Source organism: Mercenaria mercenaria, chromosome 3 (genome assembly GCF_021730395.1).
Source record: "Mercenaria mercenaria strain notata chromosome 3, MADL_Memer_1, whole genome shotgun sequence".
In the NCBI taxonomy this organism is placed as follows: Eukaryota; Metazoa; Mollusca; class Bivalvia; order Venerida; family Veneridae; genus Mercenaria; species Mercenaria mercenaria.
The window spans coordinates 14904236-14929854 of record NC_069363.1 but is presented as its reverse complement, the minus strand read 5'-3'; the positions used below and the strand labels follow the sequence as shown (position 1 = coordinate 14929854).

The 25619-nt window shown below is 35.8% G+C and overlaps 3 protein-coding genes and 2 non-coding genes across 5 annotated transcripts; 1 reads left to right on the top strand and 4 right to left on the bottom strand.

The window, feature by feature from the left end:
* Window positions 1-9205: 9205 nt before the first annotated feature.
* LOC123525910 (uncharacterized) lies at window positions 9206-9748 on the bottom strand. Its single transcript, XM_045305068.1, has one exon. The coding sequence runs from the start codon at window positions 9746-9748 to the stop codon at window positions 9206-9208; it is 543 nt and encodes a 180-aa protein (XP_045161003.1).
* Window positions 9749-11419: 1671 nt separating this feature from the next.
* On the bottom strand, window positions 11420-12767 carry LOC128555848 (uncharacterized). The gene is made up of 2 exons (XM_053539607.1): window positions 12377-12767; window positions 11420-11508 (listed from the first exon to the last, which is right to left on the bottom strand). The coding sequence occupies exons 1-2, from the start codon at window positions 12765-12767 to the stop codon at window positions 11420-11422; spliced, it is 480 nt and encodes a 159-aa protein (XP_053395582.1).
* Window positions 12768-12887: 120 nt separating this feature from the next.
* Window positions 12888-14258, bottom strand: LOC123525911 (uncharacterized). The gene has a single exon (XM_053539606.1). The coding sequence runs from the start codon at window positions 14256-14258 to the stop codon at window positions 12888-12890; it is 1371 nt and encodes a 456-aa protein (XP_053395581.1).
* Window positions 14259-17383: 3125 nt separating this feature from the next.
* Window positions 17384-17455, bottom strand: Trnaw-cca (transfer RNA tryptophan (anticodon CCA)). Its single transcript has one exon. It is a non-coding gene; the product is annotated as a tRNA-Trp (tRNA).
* Window positions 17456-18252: 797 nt separating this feature from the next.
* Window positions 18253-18334, top strand: Trnas-uga (transfer RNA serine (anticodon UGA)). Its single transcript has one exon. It is a non-coding gene; the product is annotated as a tRNA-Ser (tRNA).
* Window positions 18335-25619: the final 7285 nt, after the last annotated feature.

Here is a 25619-nt window from a genome sequence, read left to right as displayed (position 1 = left end):
GAGGTCATCGATCCAGATCTTTGTGACAATACTGGTAATATGTCACAGGATCACCATGCAATCACCATGCAATTCACTTCAACCCCTGTGCCGCAAAACCAGCTCCGATACGGAAGTTTCTTTTCGGAAATTACTTTCTATTGACATAAATTCTTTCAAACAAGACATCTCAGCGTCCCTTGCACTAAATACGTTTCCAGAAGGCGCAGACGTGAATCAGCTAGTAAATGCATATTCAAAAGGATTATCCTAACTGATAGATAAACACGCTCCTTTACGCACAAAACCTATCGTTCTTCGACTTAGCCCTGTTCGTGGTTTACGGACGAATTTCATGAGGCTAAACACTTAAAACGCAAGCTTGAGCGGAAATGGCGTAAATCCAAACTAACAATCGACCATCAACTTTATAGGGACCAATGTGCTACCATGAATAAACTCCTAATTCAGGCCCGAACCGACTACTTCTCTGATAAGGTGAAGTCGTGTGGCACTGACCACAAAAGTTTGGCCAAGATAACCAAAAATCTACTAGGAGACAGCCAAGATGTTTCCCGTCCCTCTAACACATCATCAAAGGAACTTGCGCAGAAGTTTAGTGACTTTTTTACCGAGAAAATTGAGAACATTAGGAATGGTATTATTTCGCATAGCCAAACTGATCGTGATTCAGCAGACTTGCATTGTCCAGAACACCAAGAAGTAGCAAACTGTCTTATTGATTTGGCTCCTACAACAATAGAAGAGGTAGAACAAATTATACAAACATCTCCAAACAAATCCTGCGCACTTGACCCTTTACCAACATGGCTTCTGAAGAAATGTCTCGATGAGCTCTTGCCGCTGATAACAAACATCATAAATACATCAATGGAATTAGGTTATGTACCAAAAGAGTTTAAAAGTGCTAGGATAAGACCCCTGCTTAAGAAACCAGGTCTTGAACCAAACATTCTCAAAAACTACAGGCCTGTATCTAACCTCCCTTTCATTTCAAAAATCTTAGAAAAGGTAGTAGATGTGCGTCTTGAGCGGCACTTGAGTGAAAATGAGCTACATGAGGGTCTGCAGTCTGCTTACAGAAAGTTTCATTCAACTGAGTCGGCTTCGATAAAGGTACAGAATGACATCCTCACATCTCTCGATCCAAATTCTGTAACAGTCCTCGTGCTACTCGATCTTTCTGCGGCTTTCGACACGATTGATCACCAAACACGGTTACACCGGCTCGAACATCATTTTGGAGTTACAGACAAAGCACTTGCATGGATGTCATCATAACTTAGTGACCGCTATCAAACTGTATGCGTTGATGGTGAGTTGTCGACGCCTACGTTGATGAAATACAGTGTGCCCCAGGGATCAGTGCTTGGTCCAAAGAACTATATCATGTACACTAAACCCGTGGGTGCCATATGCAGACGTCATGGACTTCTTCATCATTTCTACGCTGATGACTCTCAATTATACCTATCTTTTAAGCTGATAGAGGCTGTAGCCAGAAGTGAAGCTTTGCGCCGCATTGAGAGCTGTCTGGCTGAAATTGTCTCGTGGATGAATTCCAACATGCTGAAGCTCAATGCTGATAAAACTGAGGTAATGCTATTGACATCAAAGCGTTATTCCAAGTACATTGATGACGTTTCTGTGAAGGTAGGTGATTCTGTGATCAAATCCACGAAATGTGTTAGGAATCTTGGAGCAGTATTTGACAGCGGTATGGATATAGAACAACAGGTCAACTCGGTGTGCCGGGCTGGATATGCACAACTTCGCAGAATAGGTCACATCAGACGGTATCTTACCAGTGATGCCACAAAAAACCCTTATAAACAGCCTGGTTACTTCACGGTTAGACTATTGTAATGCCTTGTTAAGTGGTATACCAAACAGCACACTTAACAAGTTGCAACATATCCAGAACACTGCAGCTCGCGTAATCACTAAGCCCCGTCGCAATCATATAACACCGGTTCTGAAGGAGCTTCACTGGTTGCCAGTGAAATACAGGGTGCAGCACAAGGTTCTGACCCACACCTTTAAGGCTTTACACAATCAGTCCCCTGCCTAAATCAGGGATATGTTAGAAGTGTATAAACCGGTCAAGACCCTAAAATCACAAGACACGCTGTCACTGGTTATGCCAAAATCTAAAACCATGATGTATGGCAATCGCAGCTTTTCGTGCACTGCTCCAAAGCTTTGGAACTCCCTTCCTGTCAAGATCAGGGAAGCTGACACGCTAACTGCTTTCAAAAGCCTGCTCAAAACCCACTTCTTTGTACAATATTTTGTTAACTGACCGATACATTTATTTTTTTATCTTGTTTTTAAATTATACTTGTTTTCATTCATGAGTTTTGTTAATGTGGAATGCATTATCTTTGTATACGTATTTGTTTGTATTTTTGCAATTTATTCTGTAAATCACTTTTGAACGTGTACAAGTGCATGAAAAGAGTGCTATATAAATGTGGTATAATAATAATAATAATAATAATAAAAGATTTATTTATATCTTCTCAACTGCCACGTTTTCCAAAGTTATTTGTAATAAATAAAAACACGTTGTTTTTTGGCGATATTTAGCTTGTGAACACTAGGTATTTTTTCGCTTTAATATCTCGACCAATCTGTACACGCTGTCGAACTTGTGAACACATTCATACGACCTTTAACTGACCATACAACCTTTCACTGACCCAAACGACACTTGCTACGTCATTGTGTAATATATTACTTTAGTTAGGTAATTAGATACGTACTGAAGTTAGGGAGATAGACGCGATACGTACGAGGGATGTTCGAAATGAATTGCTTATTTCTATCTAGAGACTTCAAATTTCAAGTTAGCCCCAAAGGGCTCATTTCATGCCCTCGAAGTACTCCCCGTGGCTAGAAATGCAAAGTTTCAGCCGATGTATCCGCAAATTTTATGTCTTACACTTAGTCTAACATGTACATTTATACACCGTTGTGTAGGTATTGAATAACCCTATACAGGTAGGTATTGGTTTTTATCGTGCCCCACGTGGATATCGAGCTAGAGGACAATAAGCAATTCATATCGAACACTCCTCGTACATTAATATCAATTAAACACAATCAGCGAACACAGTTTATTAATTTATACAAAATTTTGTTTAAAACATTGAATAACATGAAAAGACAATGTGTTTGCTTTAATATATGTAAGAGCAAATATTTGTCACTCTTAATCATCAGATCTTAAATTTACACTGAGACAAACAAGTATTCTATATATATAAATATTAGCTATCATTATGAAAGTATGATTTGCGTGATCCATTCTGTCAAACTCTGAACTCAGAGGTTAGCATGGTCTGTTTCATGTCCGGACCATAACTCTGCCATTCATCAAGGGTTTTGTTTTGATATTACTTGCCACAAATGTTTCCTACAATGAGACGACGTGTCATGCGCAGAACCCAGACCACTAGCTCCAAGGTCAAGGTTACACTTAGAAGACAAAGGTTAACAAGGTCTTTTTCGTGTCCGGTCCATAACTCTGCCATTCATCAAGGGATTTTGAAATTACTTGGCACAAATGTTTTCCATACCGGTAATGAGACGACGTGCCATGCGAAAAACCCAAATCCCAAGGTAAAGGCCACACTTGGAGGTTAAAGGTTAACAAGGTCCGTTTCTTGTCTGGTGCATTACTCTGGCATTCATCAAAAGTTTTTAAAATTACTTTGCACGAATGTTCCCCATAATGAGTTAATGTAGCATGTGCAAGACCCAGACCCCTAGCTCCAAGGTCAATGTCACATGTTTACTTTTCTGTCTGGTCTGTATCTTTTTATACATTGGTGTATATTCAAATAACTTGGCATAAATATTTACCATTTCAAGATTGTGTCATGTGCAAATGTCAAGATCACAGGCACCCAAGTTAACTTTTCTTTTTCTTTTTTTTTGTACATGAAATTACCTCCCTTTCATATGATTTTACAATAAATGTGCTTTTATATCAGTTTTCCCACTACTTTAAAGTGAAATTATGTTTTATGGAAGATTATTGGTATTGAAATATATATAAAAAAAAACTATTAACAACTGTAGACTTGTAGAATAAAAACCCAGGCACAAGTTATAACTTAATGGTAAATGCAGCATTACTATGGTTGCAACACATACATAGCAAGGTTGATATATCGTACAGCTTTGCACTGACCACCAGTAGAATTTACTTTTATCTGGTGTGTAATTTAAAAACAAGTTTTTATGCATTTCATATGTTTATTAATTACTACCCTTTAATATGATAAAATATTTCAATATTTATTTATTTTTCCTTACCAATCACACTAAATCTTTAAAATAAGATATTAGCAATTGAAAGCATTCACCGGTTATAGATTTTTATACATTTTCAAAGTTCATAATGTATTCATGGATTATATGATATATAGTTATGATTCATACACTTTGTTAGTATTTTGCCCTATTACTCAGAAGATATTATATTAGCATGCAGTATATTTTGTGAAAATTGTCCCTAGGCGGGGAACGTTGGTAACCCCGCCGTTGGTAACTCTGTCACAAATTCTTGTTGCTCTTGCTATTTGATGGGTATTGTAACCCTTTTGTTACTATAACAAAGTTAGTTCATTTCACATTTTACTTTCAGTGGCATCCAGGGTCCAGTGATTAGGACTGCTGATTTCAAATCAATTGCACCGCACAGCACCGCACAGATGTGTGTTCGAAAACTCGTTTCTGGTTTCTGAGCTTTAATTGCGAAACCATTTGCAAAAGAAAATACTTATTATTTTGCCTTTTATGAAACAAGAACACCTTTTCCAACAATAGATTTAAGAAATACACCTTGTGAAACTGTGACCAGTAACTTGTGTGAAATGTTGCTGTTTCTGATAAGAGTAAAATTTGCAATAATCCATAATAGACATGTAATTGCTATCGCAATGGGGTTTAAATTGGCGTTTGGCCTTAGTGGCATTACAATGGATATTGTGTGTTATAGGTTAGGCATTGTGGCAGATTGTGGACTCTTTCCATAGCGAAATATGGATCATGATTTTAAAATGATTAAACTATGTTAAAACAAGTTGAATCATGTTTTTGTATCCACAATCATGTTAGCTAATCATGTTTTATGAACTTGTTCAAACATCATTATGTCATAATCTTTTTTCTGCCAAAATGTTTTTAAGCCTTAAACTAGCCTGAACTAAATTAAAACTGATGCAGTGTTCAGATACAGCAAGCAGTCAGAAAAATGGCAAAATGTTCAACCATGTTCAACCATGTGATTATACAAGAAATATTTTTTCTTAAAAAATATGCTTTCCTATGTTTTAAACCCAGAGCTAAAGCAAAATAAAGCACTCAAAATTGGCAGAGGGAGTTGTAATGCAATAAAAATAACAAGGAATAAAATAAATTTAAACATGTTCAAACATGGTAATTTACTGATAATTCAAAACCAGATACTGACAAAACTCTGGTTATACACTTGTAATACAATATTCTGTACAATTCAGACTATAAGAAAGCTAAGATTGTAATTTTCACAATGTGTTATTTTCACAGAGCACTATGTTTAGGCGAAAATTGTAGGTCTTTCTTTTTTGTTGTCCATAATTATCAGTAGCTGCAGTGTGTATTTTTTCACATCGAAATGCTGTAAAAGGAATGATTTAGTGTAGTGGGTGCTTTTTAATCTGTATTTTGATAGTAAATGTCAACAGTTTTGTGAAGACACAATTGTCTTCAGTTTTCACGATCTTGATATCACATTATAAAAAAAATACTTTTACTCGCCTGAGCTCTAGTGCTTTAGACCAGTTATATTGTGATCATTTGTTGCCTGTTGTTAAGCAGATAATTTTTGCCCAAGGGTTTCAAAAGTAGAAGATAACATGACAGTACTCAAATCAACACAAATCAATCTGAACATTTCATCTGAAAGTATTTGAATTGGTGCTGAGATTTTTCAGATGTAGTCTGAACACTTCTAAATCTCGGTAATAGAATTTTTCTGAAAAGTGGCTAAACTCGTCTGAAAGCGTTCCATTTTAAGGACAAAATCAGACATCGGAATGTCTCTGAAATTTGCCTGATTTTTTCAGAAGTAGTCTGAACAGTTCTGAATCTCAGTAACAGAATTTTTCTGAAAATTGGCTGAATTTGTCTGAAAGCGTTCCATTTTAAGGACAAATTCAGACAATCCGTATGTCTCTGAAATTTGGCTGATTTTTGTCAGATAATAGTCTGAACAGTTCTGAATCCTGGTAACAGAATATTTCTGAAAACTGGCTGAATTCGTCTGGAAGTGTTCCATTTTAAGGACAAATTCAGACATGGTTTCTGACCAATATTCAGACACTTTCATCCAAAATTCAGCTTAATTTCAGATCCAGTTTCAGACCAATTCCGACATTTTTTCATGAGGGGATCGGCTTATTCCCCTTTAAATGCTTACATATTCCCATAATTTGAAAAATTTAAAGCACCAAAAGCATATTTATTATAGAAATGAATGTTGTTATTTTTTTCCGAAGAGGTCAGATCTCACAGGTTTTCTAGTAAAATAGTTTATGTTTATTTAATATCTATTAACTTAAAGCTGCTCATGATCATTCGCATTTGAGACATTTTCCCAAAAAAGACATTGTGAAAATAAAAACTAGAATCGATAAAATAACTGAACAAAGAAATTTGATAAAATCGTCATCAAAAATGCCTTGGTGAGTTTGGCTTTATGGCATCGCAAAATTTACAAAAAAACAAAACGTTTGCTTTACTTTAAATTTTGCGGAGTATAATTTCAAGAATACAGCAATACATTTCACAATTTATTCCCTGAACAACAATAATAGGCGAATATTTAATCCAAGTAAAATATATCCAAATTTTATAGGCGAATATTTAATCCAAGTAAATATATCTAAATTTTACTGACCTAAACGAGTTTAAATTTGCTCTAACTACAAACAGACGCTCAAGGTTTATATATGTTTCAACAATTACATAATTCATAAAGAGCACGTGAAAAAGTGAACAAATAACAGGAAATTTCGTGAAATATGAAAATGAAACAGCCGACGGAACCATCACCGTCGGTCCGTCAATAATAGATTCACCGTCGGGAGAATAATTGCTTTTACTTATAATTTAAACTTTATCAATAAACTCGTGCAATTCACGACACTACCACCGGAAATAATTATAAAACTTAAATTCAAACATGTGTAAAGTTAACAATATAGTGTACTTAGGTGGAAAATGTTATCCTTATCCAAATTTACGTATTACAAATTCAAATTCGTATCATCAATTTCTTAAATGAACAAAGCAAATATATATAACAACGTACTTTACAACTGTCAATCACATAATATTTTTTGTAAATATACCTGTAATCTGAGTAATCTAATTTGTTTCATAGTCCCAAGTATCAATACTGGTATCCATTTGTTCATGAATAGTGTCCCCAATATATGTAAACACTTTTCTCACAGTATTAGTCCAGTTTCACACGCGTTGTCTTGTAGCTGTTTCCCTTGAGATAATTTGTTCGTTATCCTCAGCATCACTAATTATAATAACATCATTTTCATCCTCATTATCACTGGCTCTTTCATCACGATCAGAAACTACATCGTTCTCATCATCACTTTCTTCACTATAACCGTCGCATTCAGAAGACAAAGACTGATCTCGATCATCATCGCTGATATTAAATTTACCACTACTGGCATCGCCATTATCATCACTAACACCTGTAATATGCGTAATCTCACTACTTTCACCAGCTAATTCAATAATTTCATCTTCACTCTCAGATATATCGCTGTACTGAGATACCTTAATGCACACACCATGCTCCTCGCGAACACGCTTTTCCGAACTGCTTCCACTTTCATCGTTAACGTCACTCTTAGATCCTTCATCAATTTCTGCACAACTATCACTAACAACCTTATCTGCCGACAAATTTCTAACGGAATCTTCACCATCACCTTTATATCCATTCGTTTCACAAGATTTGCTTGCACTTTTTTCTCCAACACTTATTTCACACTCTGGTTCTTCCAACACGATATCATCCAGATTCTGCTGCTCTGGCAACAAATCCACGTTAAAATCATCGAAAACATCTTGAAAATTTTTATCGAACGCATCCTGGCAGTTGTTAGTGTCTCCACTGTTTCGTAATTCTTCCAATTCCGCTAAAATATCGAATGTCGACTCTTCGTCACTAACGTCCTCATAGTAACAATTTTCACTCCTAATGTCTCCGCGACAAGCCGAAAGAGCGATTTCTCTAGCTTCAATGGTTGAAAAACCATGTTTCAATCGGAGATGCACCGACAAATAACTTTTCCGAATGAATTTAGATGTGCAATCACTTTGTGTGCAGTTCCAGTGCTCAAGCGTTTTGTGGTTTTCTTTTACATGTCTTGTAAGACTCCTTTTGTGTTGATATATTCTGCCACAATCTTGACATTTATGCATAGGCATTTTCGGAATTTCAATCTGATTTGTACGATGTAAAGGCGACGAATGATCATGTAAATTCTTTATTAATACAAAAAACATGAAATACCCGTGCACAAATTATAACCGATGGTGTATAAACTTATAACAACATAGTTTATCTTTGGCGGGTAATAATCACGTGCATAATATTACTATATAACAATACACCGTCGGGTTAAACCTCCAGAATTACTTTGTTTCACAACTATATTTACAATTTAATTCATTTAAATATTATTTACATATTGTTTGTACATTTCACATATATTGGGTTTTTATTACGTTTAATTTCAGCGTGTTATTGTAATTCTTTGAACTTTTGTAAAGCTCTTTTAGCGGCTTCGCGCACAGGTCGCTGCGAGTGTAATTTCGTAGACTGCGTATGTTCATCGTTCACTTCGGATGGTTCCGATGTTTCAGTCGGAAACAGGAGATTAAGGGGCCGTCTTATTACACGACCCGATGCCAACTGTATTTCCGCCGATCGCACATTTCTGTCACTGCTTATCCTTAGTTTGATGATTCTACCCATTTTCCAACAACTTCGTGCAAGCTCGTCTTTCACAAGAATTACATCCCCTACACAGGGTTGAGCTGTGGATTGAATCCTCACAGATTTTAACTTCGTTTGTGTCCGTTCCCTCAAACTTAACAAATAATCATCTCTCCAGATTTTTCAAAATTTGTCAAGCAGTACTTCACCTTTATGCCACAAAGCTAACAATTTTTCTGCGGAACTTTCACAAGGTAAGTAACTGTGGTCATTTTCATCACTGTCAGTATCAGGTACACTGACTCTTGGATTTAAGGTAAGGAAATGATTTGGTGTCAACGTGATATTTGAATCGATGTCGTCACCAACATAAACTAATGGTCTTGTGTTAATAACGGCTTCAATTTCCTTCAAAACCGTTGTCATTTGGATCAAAGTAAGTAATTTACGACCCAATGTTTTACGTAGTGATCTTTTGACTAAACCAACTAGCCTTTCATAATATCCTCCGAACCATGGTGCACGTTCGACGATGAAATGCCATTTTATTCTCTTTTCGGACATGTAACTAAGAACCTCCTCATTTTTAAGCATTCTAGACCAAAGCAAATCAATTGTGGCACTAGCTGTTTTGAATTGTAATGTATTGTCCGAAGTGACCTCACTTGGAACACACCTCTGGGAAATGAACCGTCTTAAGGCAAGGAGAAATTCCTCTGACGACATGTTTTGCACTATTTCCAAATGTATGGCGCGTGTGACTAAGCAAGTAAAAAGACAACCCCAAATTTTCTGTGTTTCCTCTACTGACTTAATGTTTAGGGGACCTAAATAATCCAGTCCAGTGTTTGTAAATGGCGGCGAAGATGTAACACGCACTTTGGGCAATGGTGGCATTTCAGGACCTTTGTATGGTCCACCTTCACAACGACGACACACTGTACACTGACGAAGTACCGATTTTACAGTTGCCCGACCTTGAGGAATCCAATATTTATAACGCAAATTGCTTTGCGTTTGAGATTCTCCACAATGCATAATTTCCTTGTTATGTTTTTCAACCAGTAGATGTGTAAACTTATCTTTCTTAGGTACGAGTGTGGGTACCGCGATCCTTCACTGAGCTCTGCATATTGCAGCCTTCCTCTGCAACGTAAAAGTCCCTTGTTATCATGAAACAATCCCAATTGACGTTGTAAATTGTTAGATTTGTTGTTACTAACTGCCAGTCGCACATCACTGTAATGCTTCTGTTGAATGAAAGCTAACCACAAATTTTCTGAATCATTAATTTCGGAAGCAGAGAGAAATCCTGTTCTTTTATTTCCATTTTTTCTCAGATTGTATATGAATCTTCGTACGTATGCTGTAACACGTATCAACTTTGTAACAGACGAGTACGACTCATAGTCGATCTCAAATGGAGGAATCATTTCTAAGTTTGATGTAAATCCGTCTGTTGTAGTTGTCTTGTTTTCGATTTGCACTTGTTCGATTTCAGTGCATTCACATGCACTCGATGTACACATTTCTAAGGTTGTGTCATTTGGGTAGATCGACCCCGACTCCGCTAACCAAGATGGACCATGCCACCAGAGTACATTTTCAGAGAGGTTTCGCAGTGGAGATCCGCGTGTAGCAACATCAGCTAGATTCTCATTCGTTTTAACATAGGCGAATGTAATGTCTCTGTGTGTCTTAATCTCATTTACTCTGTTTTTCACAAACACCGGGAGATCATTTTCTGAATGAATCCACTTCAAAACGCACTGTGAATCTGTGTAGAGTTGTAAATGCTGTAATGGTAGTTTAAGTTGACATTGAACAAACTTGATGCACCGAACACCGATCACAACTGCCATTATTTCTAATTTAGATATGGTCATAACTTTCACAGGAGCGAGCCTAGATTTAGGAAACACAAGCCCAGTTTTTGTTTCAACGGTGGTGCTTTGACGCAGATAAATAGCTGTTGAATATGCCAATTTGAAGGCGTCACAAAAACATATCAAACTTTAATGTACACAGTTTCCCCTTTCTTTTGTAACGCATCTCTGTAATTTGTGACTGGATAGGCTTTCAAGATCACTATTAATGATATTCCATTGTGATGCATCTTCTTCAGAGATTTCATCGTCCCAATCGAGCCCCTTTTGCCAAAGTTGTTGTATTAGTAGCTTTCCCCTTAAAAGCACTGGCGAAAATAAGCCCAAAGGGTCAAATTTCGAAGCTACGTTCTTAAGTCTGGCACGCTTGGTTGGACTTTTCATATCACATATTTCAGCCGGTTTTAACGATATTGTATCGTTTTTCGTATCCCAACACAAACCCAACACTGACATCGAATCCGTATCAGCTCTGCTATCACTTGGTATGTAATTATTAACAATATCACTATTAGATATCCACTCTCGTAAGTTCATTGAAGCTTTTCCGAACATCGACTTGACTTCCTGGTAGAAATGAATCCAAATGGTCTTTTCTAACTGAAATTTAGCCACCCAAAAAATTTTTATTCTTTTTTACCATAAATCGAATATAGTTTTTCAATTTAAATGGAAACGATCCCATTTTTTTCTTCTCTTATCTACCCCCTTCCTTTTTCATCAATCAGCATCACATCTTCCTTTTTTAAAAAAAAACTTTCCTTTTACATACATATGGAATATTATAATTGAATCGATACATATTTGATAAATATGATTGAAAAACTGAAACTTCTATTTATTCATTGTGTTGTTTGCATTTTATTGCATTGCTTTTGTATACTGGATTATAGTATTGTGTGTATGTTACTGTTTTCATGTATGTAAAGGAATAAACGGGGTTACCCATATGGGCCTCAAAAAATAAAAAAATAAAAAATGAATCGCTTCACCTTCAGTACTCGTTCCGGTTATCAGATTGTCTACGTACATGTTGTCTTTCACCTGTTGAGCCAAATCTGTATTGTATGTGTCCATATGACTTTGTACCGTTGCTCCTAACAATAAGGGACTCGATATCACCCCAAACGGGACCCGGCAGAAACGATATTCCTGGATATTTCTGGAATCCACTGTAGATGCATTGATGTCCTTTAACCACAGAAACCTTGTTACGTCCCTTTGACCTAACTGCAGTCCTATCTGCAAAATGCTTTCTCAATGTCCGCAACCAATGCTATTTTATGCAGACGGAATCGTAACAGTATTCCACAGAGATGTTACAGAATCACCGGACCTCGATATAAGTACTCGTTCAGACTTTTGTTTTCCTTTCTGGTCTTTGATGAGGCATCATAAACTATGCGCAGTTTCGTGGTTAACTTTTCTGGGTTAATGACAGCATGATGAGGTATGTAATGTGTCATACCATCTTGAACTTTATGATTCACCTTTTCTATAACGCCTTTATTGAGTTGGTCTTCAATGACTTCGTTGTACCTTTTCATTAGCTCTGGTTTGCTACTCATTCGTGATACAGTAGATTTCAGACGACCTAAAGCTAACTGTCTGTTTTCTGGTAATTCAAACTCTTCATCACGCCATGGCCAGGTCACTTGGTACCGACCATCTTCAAATTTTATAGTTTCTTTGAATTTCTTCATTGCAATTTCTTCATTCGAATTTTGCACGTTGTCTGTAATGCCGATGGATTCAATATTCCAGAAGTCTTCGAGGTTTGGTTTGGTGGGTATAGCACTGTCTATGCTTGTGAATACACTATGATTTGTGATGTCATTTCCATACGTCAGGACAAGCATATTTACCGTATCCATTCCCTTTTCAACCTCACTGGTCCGGCCTGTCAAAATCCATCCTAGCTTGGAGCCTAACAAATACAAACCGGGTTCGATTTCAATGCTTTGTGGTAACACAATGTCTTAGTAGTAATCGTTTCCGATCAATACTTCTACCGTTGAATATTCCTTCACAGATGGAATTGTGTCTGCCATTTCAACACTATTCACTAGATTTTCCATCTGCTTAGTCAACAGTTGTTTCACTGGATTCCTTCGAATAGTACCACTTATAGTGGGCACAACATTTGCTGTTATTTTCATGTAGGAGCCATTATTTAATTTGATACTTATTTTGGCTGACTTCGTTTTTATCACTTTTGTGTTTTCACTACCGAACGTCACAAGTTTTAACTCCTGTTCATCTTCAGGTTTCAAACCCAACTTTGTAGCTAATCTTTCCGTAATGTAGGTCCTTTGTGACCCCGAATCAAATAATAGACGAGCCCTTTCGTAAACGGAATTTTGTTCATTGCAAATCTCTGTCTGTGCTGTTTGCATAAGCACCATTTCATTTGAAGAAATAAGAACGTGTCCTTCCGCAGACATATCATCCTCCTGAGGAGTTGCATCACTTATTTCTTCTGATGAATGCACACTAGATGACCTAATTTCAAATTTATTTGGGCACAAACTTCTATGATGTTTGTTCATTTCACCACAATGCACACAAACTTTTTTCGATTTACACTCAGTTGCCAAGTGACCTTCCTTCAAACATTTGAAACAGGACCCATTTAATTTTCTTTTGCGTTCTTCAACTGTTTTATATTTCAAACATTCATCACTCCAGTGTCGTTCACTGCAGTACCTACACCTATCTTTAACATTGCTTGTTGCTTTGCTCTTAACATTTACTGCTAAAGCTTCCGCGGACGCTGGAGCGTTATACACTGGTCTTGAAATTTTCTGAGGACGGTATGCTGGATGGTGTGGCTTGTTTTGATGCTTTAGGAACTTTGGCGTACCTCCCCTTTGAATTTCCGGTTGTGTTTTATTCCCATCTTTGCTTTCGGCTCTTTCACATGCTACTACGTATTCCCGGATTTCATCTCTGAGCTTATCCATTCTGTTTCCGATCCACATTTTAACTCTATTTTTTTTAATACATTTCTTGGAAGTTTCGACCAAATCATTGAAATAAACACATGTTGGTTGGTATTTTATTTTAATACCTCTAAACTGAAGGTGTCTTTCTATCGTATCCAAAAATGTTCTTAAACTTTCCACTTTCTCACTAGGTGTTGGGATATTTATCAGCTTGTTGTAGTGTAAATCCACAGCTTCTTGCGGATTTCCAAACCTCTCTTTAAGAATCGTAACTGCCACATCATAATTTTCCTTGGACAACGCCAATCCAGCAATGGATTGTTTGGCTTCGCCTACAACCTTACTTTGTAGATAATTAAACTTCTCGATTGGGGACAAGTCCCTATTCGTATGAACTGTGCACATAAATGTGTCCCAAAATTGAGCCCACTTCAATTTATTCCATTGAATGTGCACAGATCTAATTTTGGTAATTTCACACTGCCCTTTTGCCGTTTTTCTCTTTCTTCTTGCCGTTCCATTAACTCCCTTTGCTGCTGCATTTGTCTGAACAATAAATCTTGCATTTGTTCTTGCAAATCTATGAGTCGACTACTTTCAGTCTTGACTTCATGTCCTTTTCCATCTACAATTTTCTTCGCTTTCATATTTTCAGTGAACTGTTCTAATTCAATCAAGCAGTTTTCCGCCTGTCTTAATAGTTCACAGTCTTCGTCTACTAAATTTTCCACACTTTCAGAATCACTGTCTCCAATCGCGTCTATTAATTTACACATTTGAACTTCCACTTTTTCACTGTAACATTTCAGTAACTTTGTACATTTATTTCCTAACATTATAGGATTGCTATCTTGGTCTTCACCATATATTAAGTCCTTTGCTATTGCAATCTCAGAATTCAGTGTATTTCTGTATCTTATTCGCACTGCTTTTATTGTGGATAAATTCGCCATTTTGCTCTTTATTTCCATACACTTTCGAAACACAACACACAAAACACTATATCCGTGACACTATTTCTTTCACTTTCCCTTTTTTATACTCTTTAAATTTTCCCTGTTCCGGGTTCCGGCGCCAAACAATGTAGCGACTCTTTTAGCCACATCGGAATTTCAAGCTTTCTGCACGAAGATGGTATTGAGAGCACAAATAAATAAATCCATTTAACATTTCACAATTTATTCCCTGAACAACAATAATAGGCGAATATTTAATCCAAGTAAAATATATCCAAATTTTATAGGCGAATATTTAATCCAAGTAAATATATCTAAATTTTACTGACCTAAACGAGTTTAAATTTGCTCTAACTACAAACAGACGCTCAAGGTTTATATATGTTTCAACAATTACATAATTCATAAAGAGCACGTGAAAAAGTGAACAAATAACAGGAAAATTTCGTGAAATATGAAAATGAAACAGCCGACGGAACCATCACCGTCGGTCCGTCAATAATAGATTCACCGTCGGGAGAATAATTGCTTTTACTTATAATTTAAACTTTATCAATAAACTCGTGCAATTCACGACATAAAAAGCTGCTGTAAATCAATACTTAAATCATCTGTCTGGTGCTAATGGCAAACATATTTAGAACCTGTTTTAACTTCAGTTCAACAGGTATTATCATCGAATAATAAATGTATATACATGTACAACTTACACCAGTAATGAGAGTTGTCTGTCTATTCATTGATTCTAAGCAATTCTGTTACTAGTGCTTAACTTATGGGTTATGAGCCCGGCTCTGTGACCTTATTTACCGGCCATAAAAACGTGCATGTGTGAAGTTTCAAGCTAATATCCCTAAAAATTTCAGATATATTAAGTTTCATGAAAACCTATGAATACAAATTTTATTATTTTGAACAAAACGGGACATACGTTAAGATGCAACTCAAGAGTTATGGGAACAGGGACCTGGCCAGACCATGCGACTTTACTCAATGACCATAAAGGCAATGTGAAGTGCGAATATTTGTTGAAAGGACTATTTGTGTGAAAATATTTTAAAATTAGGCTAACAGTTTTATACAATGACATTTTTCTATGTTTTAACTAAATACATATAGGGAAAAGTGTCCATGTCCCCTGGCAGCCATGTTTTTTGACCAATCGAAATAATTTTGACAATCTTGGTAATGGGTCATACAAGAACCATTTGTGAGTAATTATTTTAAAATCGGGCCAGCAATTTCACACAAGAAGAATTTTTAATTTTCCATGATATACATACTGGGAAGAGTGACCACGCCCTCTGGCAGCCATGTTTTTTTTTTGTCTTTTTTTGACGAAACAAGCTAATTTGAATAGTCTCGGTAAAGGGTAACACAAGGACCTTTTGTGTAAAATTATTTTAAAATCGGGCCAGCAGTTTCACTAGTTAGTTTCAGTCTAGTGGTTTAGGAGAAGATGTCGTTTGATTTTTTTTTCTATTTTTAGCTCTGTTGGTTTCTATGTGCAACCAAGCAGAATCGCTTGAACAGCTTTGGTAGAGGACCACCCAAGGAACATCAGGCCAAGTTTCATCAAAATCCATTCAGCGATTTTGGAGAAGATGTCGGACGGACAAATATTAAATTTGAAATTATTATAACAATAAACACAAAACCATGATCTGCAAAAATCGATTTTTTTTACAAACAATATAATGCAAGATGTATGAAAGATTTAAAAATTGATGGAGCATTTAATTATATAATGAGGAGAGAGCACTCTTGAGGTCGATAGTGATATAACAACGACTGGTAAGAATATGGGTCCGTTCGATATTCTTTTTACTGTATTTTTGACACTATACAATGTACAATCTTACAACAAATAGAAGTTATTCAGAGAATTATATTTTCAATAGTCATAGTAGTTACAATAGTTATGTAACAACACAATAAAAAGATATAAAGATACCTTCCTTAAGTAATTTACCCATTAAGTAACAATTATTATTACATTATAGTTTTAGGGCATAAAAGCTATCTATATTGTATTATATGAAGATTACTTCACGAGGTTATAAAATTTCGTTAAATAACGATAAAAATATGTTTTTAATGGTTGAAATATATTTTCCTATAGAAATCTATAGTAAAACTGTTTATCGATAATCGTTATAGTGTCCGCGATCCGTGTATATTCAAGGGACACTACGTTTGCCGAAACTACTGGTCAATGTATTGGAATGTTGGCCATGTGTAGCTTCAAAAACAAGAAAGTAAGTTAAGACTATTCAAGAGGAGTATTGAAATCTGTATCAAAAATTATACATGTGGTCCAAATTTTATATGCTTTAACTTCAAAAACGAAAAAATAGGTCAGTAGATCACAATAGCTTGTGTGTTACATATAATATCATACGGGCTTACGGAAGGTCGGTGGTTCTACCCAGGTGCCCGGTCGTGATGAAATAATGCACGGAGGGGTTTCTGGGGTCTTCCTCCATCATTAAAGCTGGAAAGTCGCCATAAGACCTGTAATGGTGTCGGTGCGACTTTAAACCGAACAAAAAATGATTTCTAGATTAAAAAGTATGACCCCGACGTGATTCGAACACGCAACCTTCTGATCTGGAGTCAGACGCGCTACCGTTGCGCCACGGAGTCACTATCCTATTCAGACTGTAATTTTTACAGATATGTCCAATATTGAACATCGTAAGGAACTCCATATGCATAGACATTATCGACAATCCCTCAATGCTATTTTATAAAATATAAATAAAGAAAATATAAGCTTCTGTTTTGCACATTTGCGCAAAAAGTCTTTTTTTTTCTTCAAAAAAAAGAAACAAATGGTTGCTTTTAACGGACGATTTATATCAAATCGATTTAAGGACAAAAAGCTTGAAAACTGTAAGTACTAGCTGTTGAACTAACTAAACTAGATCTTCTTTTACTACAAGTCTTTATTCATGATTGTTTACAAAGTCAACACTTCTTGTAAATGAAAATTCTTTGTGTTTATTACTTGTTTTAGTTGATTATTGAAATACCAGGATGAAAGCTATCTGGTAAACAACAGTGAAAATATCAAATTTAATTTTACTAACTTAAAAAACATTATATGATTTTATATAAAATTTGGTGTAAAATATTGAAAAACATGAAATAAAAAGACCTTTTGCTTTGTGATAAAGTTTCTGATACAGTATAAAGGGTGATACTTTTTGTCAACATACATGAACCGTAATTACAAATATTTTTATTGCATTCGGGTAACTAATTATTTTCTCTCTTTTTTTTGTTGTTGTTGTTACTGCTATTGTACATGTATTATTGTGTTTTTTTCACGTATTCCTTTTATTTTGACCTATTTATTAGCATAAAGTATACGTTATAATCACATTTTTTAAGATGATATTTAAGTAGTATTTATGCATACATGTACATGTAATCAGACAGCTGTGATGGCCGAGTGGTTAAGGCGTTGGACTTGAAATCCAATGGGCATTGCCCGCGCAGGTTCGAACCCTGCTCGCAGCGAAGTATGTTTTTGATATATTATTGAATTGATGATAATCTTAAGATAAATTATCCTAAGGTTTCCAAAAAGGGTCACTCTTTTATTTTAATAATATTTCCAGTCGTTTCTAAATATATTATTTTTCAAGAAAAAAAAACTACTGTCAAGATAAAGTTAGCAATTAACTGTGAAATGTAAACCAGATAAGGACACTTTGAAAACTGTCACCTTTGATGCATGTATGTTACATAAACACAGTCGAGTGCGTTTCGTCCTTCGTAAACAGAATACAAATTTTATTGTAAGATACAACATGCTACGGTGGTATGTTTAGGACATCCTATTGTTTTTTAGGATTAAATAATCTTGAGCGATCAACATCTTATCTCGTGCGCACGAGATCTTATCTTGAGCGATCAACAACTTATCTCGAGCGATCAACATAGTATCTTGAGCGATCAACATATTATCGAGCGATCAACATCTTATCTCGAGCGATCAACATCTTATCTCGTGCGCACGACATCTTATCTTGAGCGATCAACAACTTATCTCGAGCGATCAACATACTATCTTGAGCGATCAACATATTATATCGAGCGATCAACATCTTATCTCGAGCGATCAACATCTTATCTTGAGCGATCAACATCAACATCTTATCTCGAGCGATCAACATCTTATCTTGAGCGATCAACATCTTATCTCAAGCGATCAACATCTTATTTCGTGCGCACGACATCTTATCTTGAGCGATCAACATCTTATTTCGAGCGATCAACCTATTATCTTTAGCGATCAACATATAATCTTGAGCGATCAACATCTTATCTCGAGCGATAAACATATTATCTTGAGCGATCAACATATTATCTTGAGCGATCAACATCTTATCTTGAGCGATCAACATCTTATTTCGAGCGTACGATATCTTATCTTGAGCGATCAACATCTTATCTTGAGCGATCAACATCTTATCTCGAGCGATAAACATATTATCTTGAGCGATCAACATATTATCTTGAGCGATCAACATCTTATCTCGAGCGATCAACATCTTATCTCGAGCGCACGATATCTTATCTTGAGCGATCAACATCTTATCTCGAGCGATCAACATCTTATCTCGAGCGATAAACATATTATCTTGAGCGATCAACATATTATCTTGAGCGATCAATATCTTATCTCGAGCGATCAACATCTTATTTCGAGCGCACGATATCTTATCTTCAGTGATCAACATCTTATCTCGAGCGATCAACATCTTATCTCGTGCGCACGACTTCTCGAGCGATCAACATATCATCTTGAGCGATCAACATATTTTCTTGGGCGATCAATATATTATCTCGAGCGATCAACATATTATCTTGAGCGATCAACATCTTATCTCGAGCGATCAACATATTATCTTGAGCGATCAACATAATTATCTCGAGCGATCAACATGTTATCTCGAGCGATCAACATGTTATCTTGAGCGATCAACATATTAGCTTGAGCGATCAACATCTTAGCTCGAGCGATCAGCATCTTATCTCGTGCGCATGACATGTTATCTCGAGCGATCTACATATCATCTTGAGCGATCAACATATTATTTTGAGTGATCAACATATTATCTTGAGCGATCAACATCTTATCTCGAGCGATCAACATAATATCTTGAGCGATCAACATATTATCTTGAGCGATCAACATCTTATCTCGAGCGATCAACATCTTATTTCGTGCGCACGACATCTTATCTTGAGCGATCAACATATTATCTGAGCGATCAACATATTATCTCGAGCGATCAACATCTTTTCTCGGTCATCTTATCAATATATATTAAGGACCTTTGTGTGAATTCAGATAATTATCAAAAACATACGGCTGCCACCGTTTTTGTTTTTGCTTCGATTATACTTATAACCGTTTCACATGTTTGCAGGGTTAGAAATTTAAATACGCAAACTGATAAAAAGGCAGCAAAAAAATCAGAGATGATGCAAAGAAATAAATTTATGTCCTCGACAAAAAAAGAATTAATATGTAGGCTCCGCCCATATATTAAACTATTCCTTGTTTTCCCTTAATTCATGCATGCAATTTTTCTGCGCAAATTTATCAGTCGAACTGAAATTTCTTGCTATTCTAACATGCAGTATGCATCATTGATTATGTTCATATGATTTTGAAGATAGGATTACCAATTATATGCATTGCTCTCCCAAATGATGTGATAAACTTGTACATGTACTTGTGGGAAGTTTAAATAACAGCGGAATAGGCGGGACCCTAATTAACAACTTGTCCGTATGTTTTACTGATGACCTAAATGCACTCACAAAGGGCCTTAATATATATAAATAAGATGTCGTGCGCTCGAGATAAGATGTTGATCGCACAAGATAAGATGTTGATCGCTCAAGATAATATGTTGATCGCTCGAGATAAGATATTGATCGCTCAAGATAATATGTTGATCCCTCAAGATAAGATATTGATCGCTCAAGATAATATGTTGATCCCTCAAGATAATATGTTGATCGCTCGAGATAAGATGTAGATCGCTCGAGATAATATCTTGATCGCTCGAGATAAGATGAAGTGCGCACGAAATAAGATGTTGATCGCTCGAGATAAGATGTTGATCGCTCAAGATAATATGTTGATCCCTCAAGATAATATGTTGATCGCTCGAGATAAGATGTAGATCGCTCGAGATAATATCTTGATCGCTCGAGATAAGATGAAGTGCGCACGAAATAAGATGTTGATCGCTCGAGATAAGATGTTGATCGCTCGAGATAAGATGTTGATCGCTCAAGATAATATGTTTGTCGCTCAAGATAATATGTTGATCGCTCGAGATAAGATGTTGATCGCATAAGATAATATGTTGATCGCTCAAGATAATATGTTGATCGCTCAAGATGATATGTTGATCGCTCGAGATAAGATGTCGTGCGCACGAGATAAGATGTTGATCGCTCAAGATAAGATGTCGTGCGCACGAAATAAGATGTTGAACGCTCAAGATAAGATGTTGATCACTCGAGATAAGATGTTGATCGCTCAAGATAATGTGTTGATCGCTCAAGATATGTTGATCGCTCGAGATAAGATGTTGATCGTTCAAGATAATATGTTGATCGCTCAAGATAATATGTTGATCGCTCAAGATATGTTGATCGCTCGAGATAAGATGTTGATCGCTCAAGATAATATGTTGATCGCTCAAGATAATATGTTGATCGCTCGAGATAAGATGTCGTGCGCACGAGATAAGATGTTGATCGCTCAAGATAAGAGATTGATCGCTCGAGATAAGATGTTGATCGCTCAAGATAATATGTTGATCGCTCGAGATAAGATGTTGATCGCTCAAGATAAGATGTTGTGCGCACGAAATAAGATGTTGATCGCTCGAGATAAGATGTCGTGCGCACGAGATAGGATGTTGATCGCTCAAGATAAGATGTCGTGCGCACGAGATAAGATGTTGATCGCTCGAGATAAGATGTCGTGCGCACGAGATTAGATGTTGATCGCTCAAGATAAGATGCCGTGCGCACGAGATAATTTAATCTTAAAAAAAATTAACATATGTCGTAAACATACCACCGTAACATGCAGAAATATCAGAGTAAAAGTGAAATTATATTTCGTAGTATGAACATGGCAACAACGGGCATCCAGAGTTAAATATTTAATACGGGTCGAACATATTCACAGTAAAATTCAATACCGGGAATAATTCACTAATGCAATGTTAACATTAAATAAAATCATGTTGTATTTTGGCGATATATAGCTTGTGAATACTAGGTATTCATTTCACTTTAACATCTCGGCCCATCTGTACAAATAATTTTGGTTGCAGAGAACAGGTTTGTACTGGTACAGAATCCAGGAACACTGGTTAGGTTAACTGCCCGCCGTTACATGACTGAAATACTGTTGAAAAACGGCGTTAAACCCAAAACAAACAAACAAACAAACAAACAAATAATTTTGGAAAACGTAGCAGTTGAGAAGATATAAATAAACATCTTTTATATATGTATATCGTTCCTGCAATTATTCATCAGTAAATTAATTGTTAATTATTAATAAGGACGAAATTCATAAAAACACTGATACATTAAGTATATCCGATAATATGCTTCTGTCCTTGAGCTTCTAGTAAGTAAACTCACTCCAATAGATTTAAAAATCAGGTCATGGGCTGCATAGTAAACAATTGTCAAGACCGATTCATGACAGATAAAATCATGGAGCTTATGGCTGTACCGTCTTGGTTTGAATAATTGCATTGATGTCTAATAATTCTTCTAAAAGATCTTTGTTTTCTAAAGCAAACAAATATACATATTTATAGTTTTGATGGTAAGTCTACAAGAAACTACTGTATACATTTTCTTTTTTAATTACGCCAGTGGTTTGTAGCTGTAATCTAAAACATGTTTCCCAAATCATCAGAATGACTTAGATTATATTTTTTTACTTTTCCGCTAAAGTTTTATAGCTCAGCAAAACGTGAATGTATGAAAACGACAGAGATCCCTATACACTAAATTGAATAACCATTCCAATCACTTGCGGATGAAATCTACTGATTAGGGAGTAACTTCAAAGTAAAATTTGAACCACTGAACAATCTAAAAGTAGCACATTCAACTTGGGTCTTCCTCCACCATCAAAGCCGGGAAGTCACCATATTATCAAACATTGTGCGGGTGCGAAGTTAAACCCAACAAAATAAATAAATAAACATAATTAAATACTAGATTTTGCATTTATTTCGTTTTTCTTTTAAGTTTCTAGCCTTCACATCGCAAACAAAATGTTCTTAGGACCAAAAAACGCTTTATCTATACTGAACTACTAGACCTTGAGCTGACAATAACCCCCCATCCCCCCCTCTAGGGATATTTCTACGCTATGATTTTCTTAAAGCATATAATATGAGCTATCATTCCAGCAATTCTGCCATCTGGCAGTCGGGTTCTTTTTACGTTACAGCCTACTTTATACGTTACCATTAATAATTATATTGAAAATACTGACTGGCATTACAGTTAGCCATAAATGATTCACTAGCTACACAATATGTCAATATATAAAGAAAGAATATACAGATTTATGTTTTGCAGGTAAAATTGACACTGATAGGCATGTGCTTTACGTTATCAAATGTACGTTACCAAAAATTGTAACGAAAAATAGAAAATATACCTATGTGATTTTATATTTTATTTGAAGTGTCTATGTCAAAAGTGTTAAAGACGTCGTGGTTATAACAGATAAGAGTTTGACATAATTATATCGCTTGTAAACTATTTATAATTATTACGAAAAAATAAGCGGTAATTTATAGTAAAGAAGATAAAATAATATAATGTTGACAATATGAGTTTCAAATTTGTAATGATTTTTTTTTAAAAGTATAAAAATATTTGGGATATGGTAAAATATTTTGTTTAAACAGATATCTAACATGTACAAATTCCACAAATATGTATTATATATTTTAAAACATATAAATATATCACAAATTAAAAATCTATGTAACGAAAATTACTAATTACACAAATTATATAAAGTTTTTTTTTGTCAAACTGAATTTGCAATCAAGACTAACAAAAAGTCATTTTTCATGTGAATTTTTCATGTGAAATGAAACCGATTTTATTGATTGGAATATTAAATGAAATAAATAAATAAATAAATAAATAAATTTACAAATGTGTGAAATGATTTCCAGAGAGTGAGTGTTCAACTGGATTCATAATATGGCACCTTCGAATTATTCAATCAATGATAATGCTACACTCCAGTTGGCCAGAAATAAACTATTGTGATATGTGACTCGGCTGTTGCTAAGAAGGCATATTCTTTGGTTCTGCAGTCTGGAGATGGACTTGGTAACATAATTGTTAGAATGGGTGTCTTCACACAATCTGCTCTATATTTGGGCCTGTAGGAAAATTAATGAAGGACAATGGTCTTGCAGAACTTGAAATAGAATCAGGAATTTGTTCTAGTGGTTCACTTGATAAAGTATTACCAGGTAAATGCTACAACCATACCCTAAATGTACACAAAACTGTAATAGAAGCTCTTGAGCGTTTGCTTCTATGCAAGTTTGAAGAGACAGAACCTGGCAAGGAAAGCATTTCAGAAGGCACTAGTATTACAGAAACGGACTGAAAGTCCATGCAAAGAAAAAGTGTTTGAAATAAAAACTCTCCTGAAGTGTATTTCAACAGACATGGGCAGTTCAAATCAGAAATCAGAAAGGGTGAAAATGGCAAAAGTGCTCAATTTTGGTTTTGTAGCTGCAGAAGAGCTATTCCGAAGTAATTATTTTAGTGCATCTAGGTCCTCTGTACCGGTATTGAGAAATGCTGTAAATATTACTACAGAGCAGACAATTAAAACACAAGCAAATTCTGAGGTTGCCATACTTGGTTTCAGTAGAAACTATGCTGCATATTTCCACTGGTGCATGATCTGTCATTACAGAGCCAGGTATGCTTAAGAAACACTTCCGATTGCAAACATAAATAGAGAAGACATGTCCCTCCACAAAGAAGTATAACCTGCTCAGACAGGCATAAGTGAAGAAGAAGTTAAGAGGTTTATGATAGTAAAGAATCATTAACGAACCCATTCCAGGCTGAAAAAAGAAACAAAGATGAAATTCTCTATGTGTCTGGTATTCCTGCGAAAGCAGAAGTTGCTCGTTACTGAAACTAACAATGGATGGGTTATCAAAAGAAGATTGATTGAAAAATCAGTTCCTTTTCAAGACCCCATTAAGAGAAGAAAACTTAAAACATTTACCACAGCTGAAGTTAAGAGGAAAGTAATCAATTCTCAAAACAAAATACTACAGATGAGAGCAGAACGTAACATGTATGAACAGTTGGCACTTTTGACTGTTCGGCACAACACTGATCTAGAATTGACACTTTCTTTTCCTCTAGGACCTGTTACCTGACCATTACAGCTTCTGTAACTGGAATGCCAATGGAAACATACAAGTCACAACTACTTTACTATGTAGAGGCTGCAGCCTTCCAAAACAGATGACATTGTTTTGTTGATTGTCAGTAACGCCCTGCTGCAAAGCTTAGTAACCATCCCTACAACATTCAAGACGTAGCCGAAGCTGTGTTCAGTCAAGGACCTAAGATAGCATGTGTCGATTTTGCAACTGACACTTACAGTCATCCGTCGATCAAATCATATCAGTGTGGAAGACGTGGATCTTCTCCAAAGTTCTTACTTGTCAGGAGTAAAAACAAA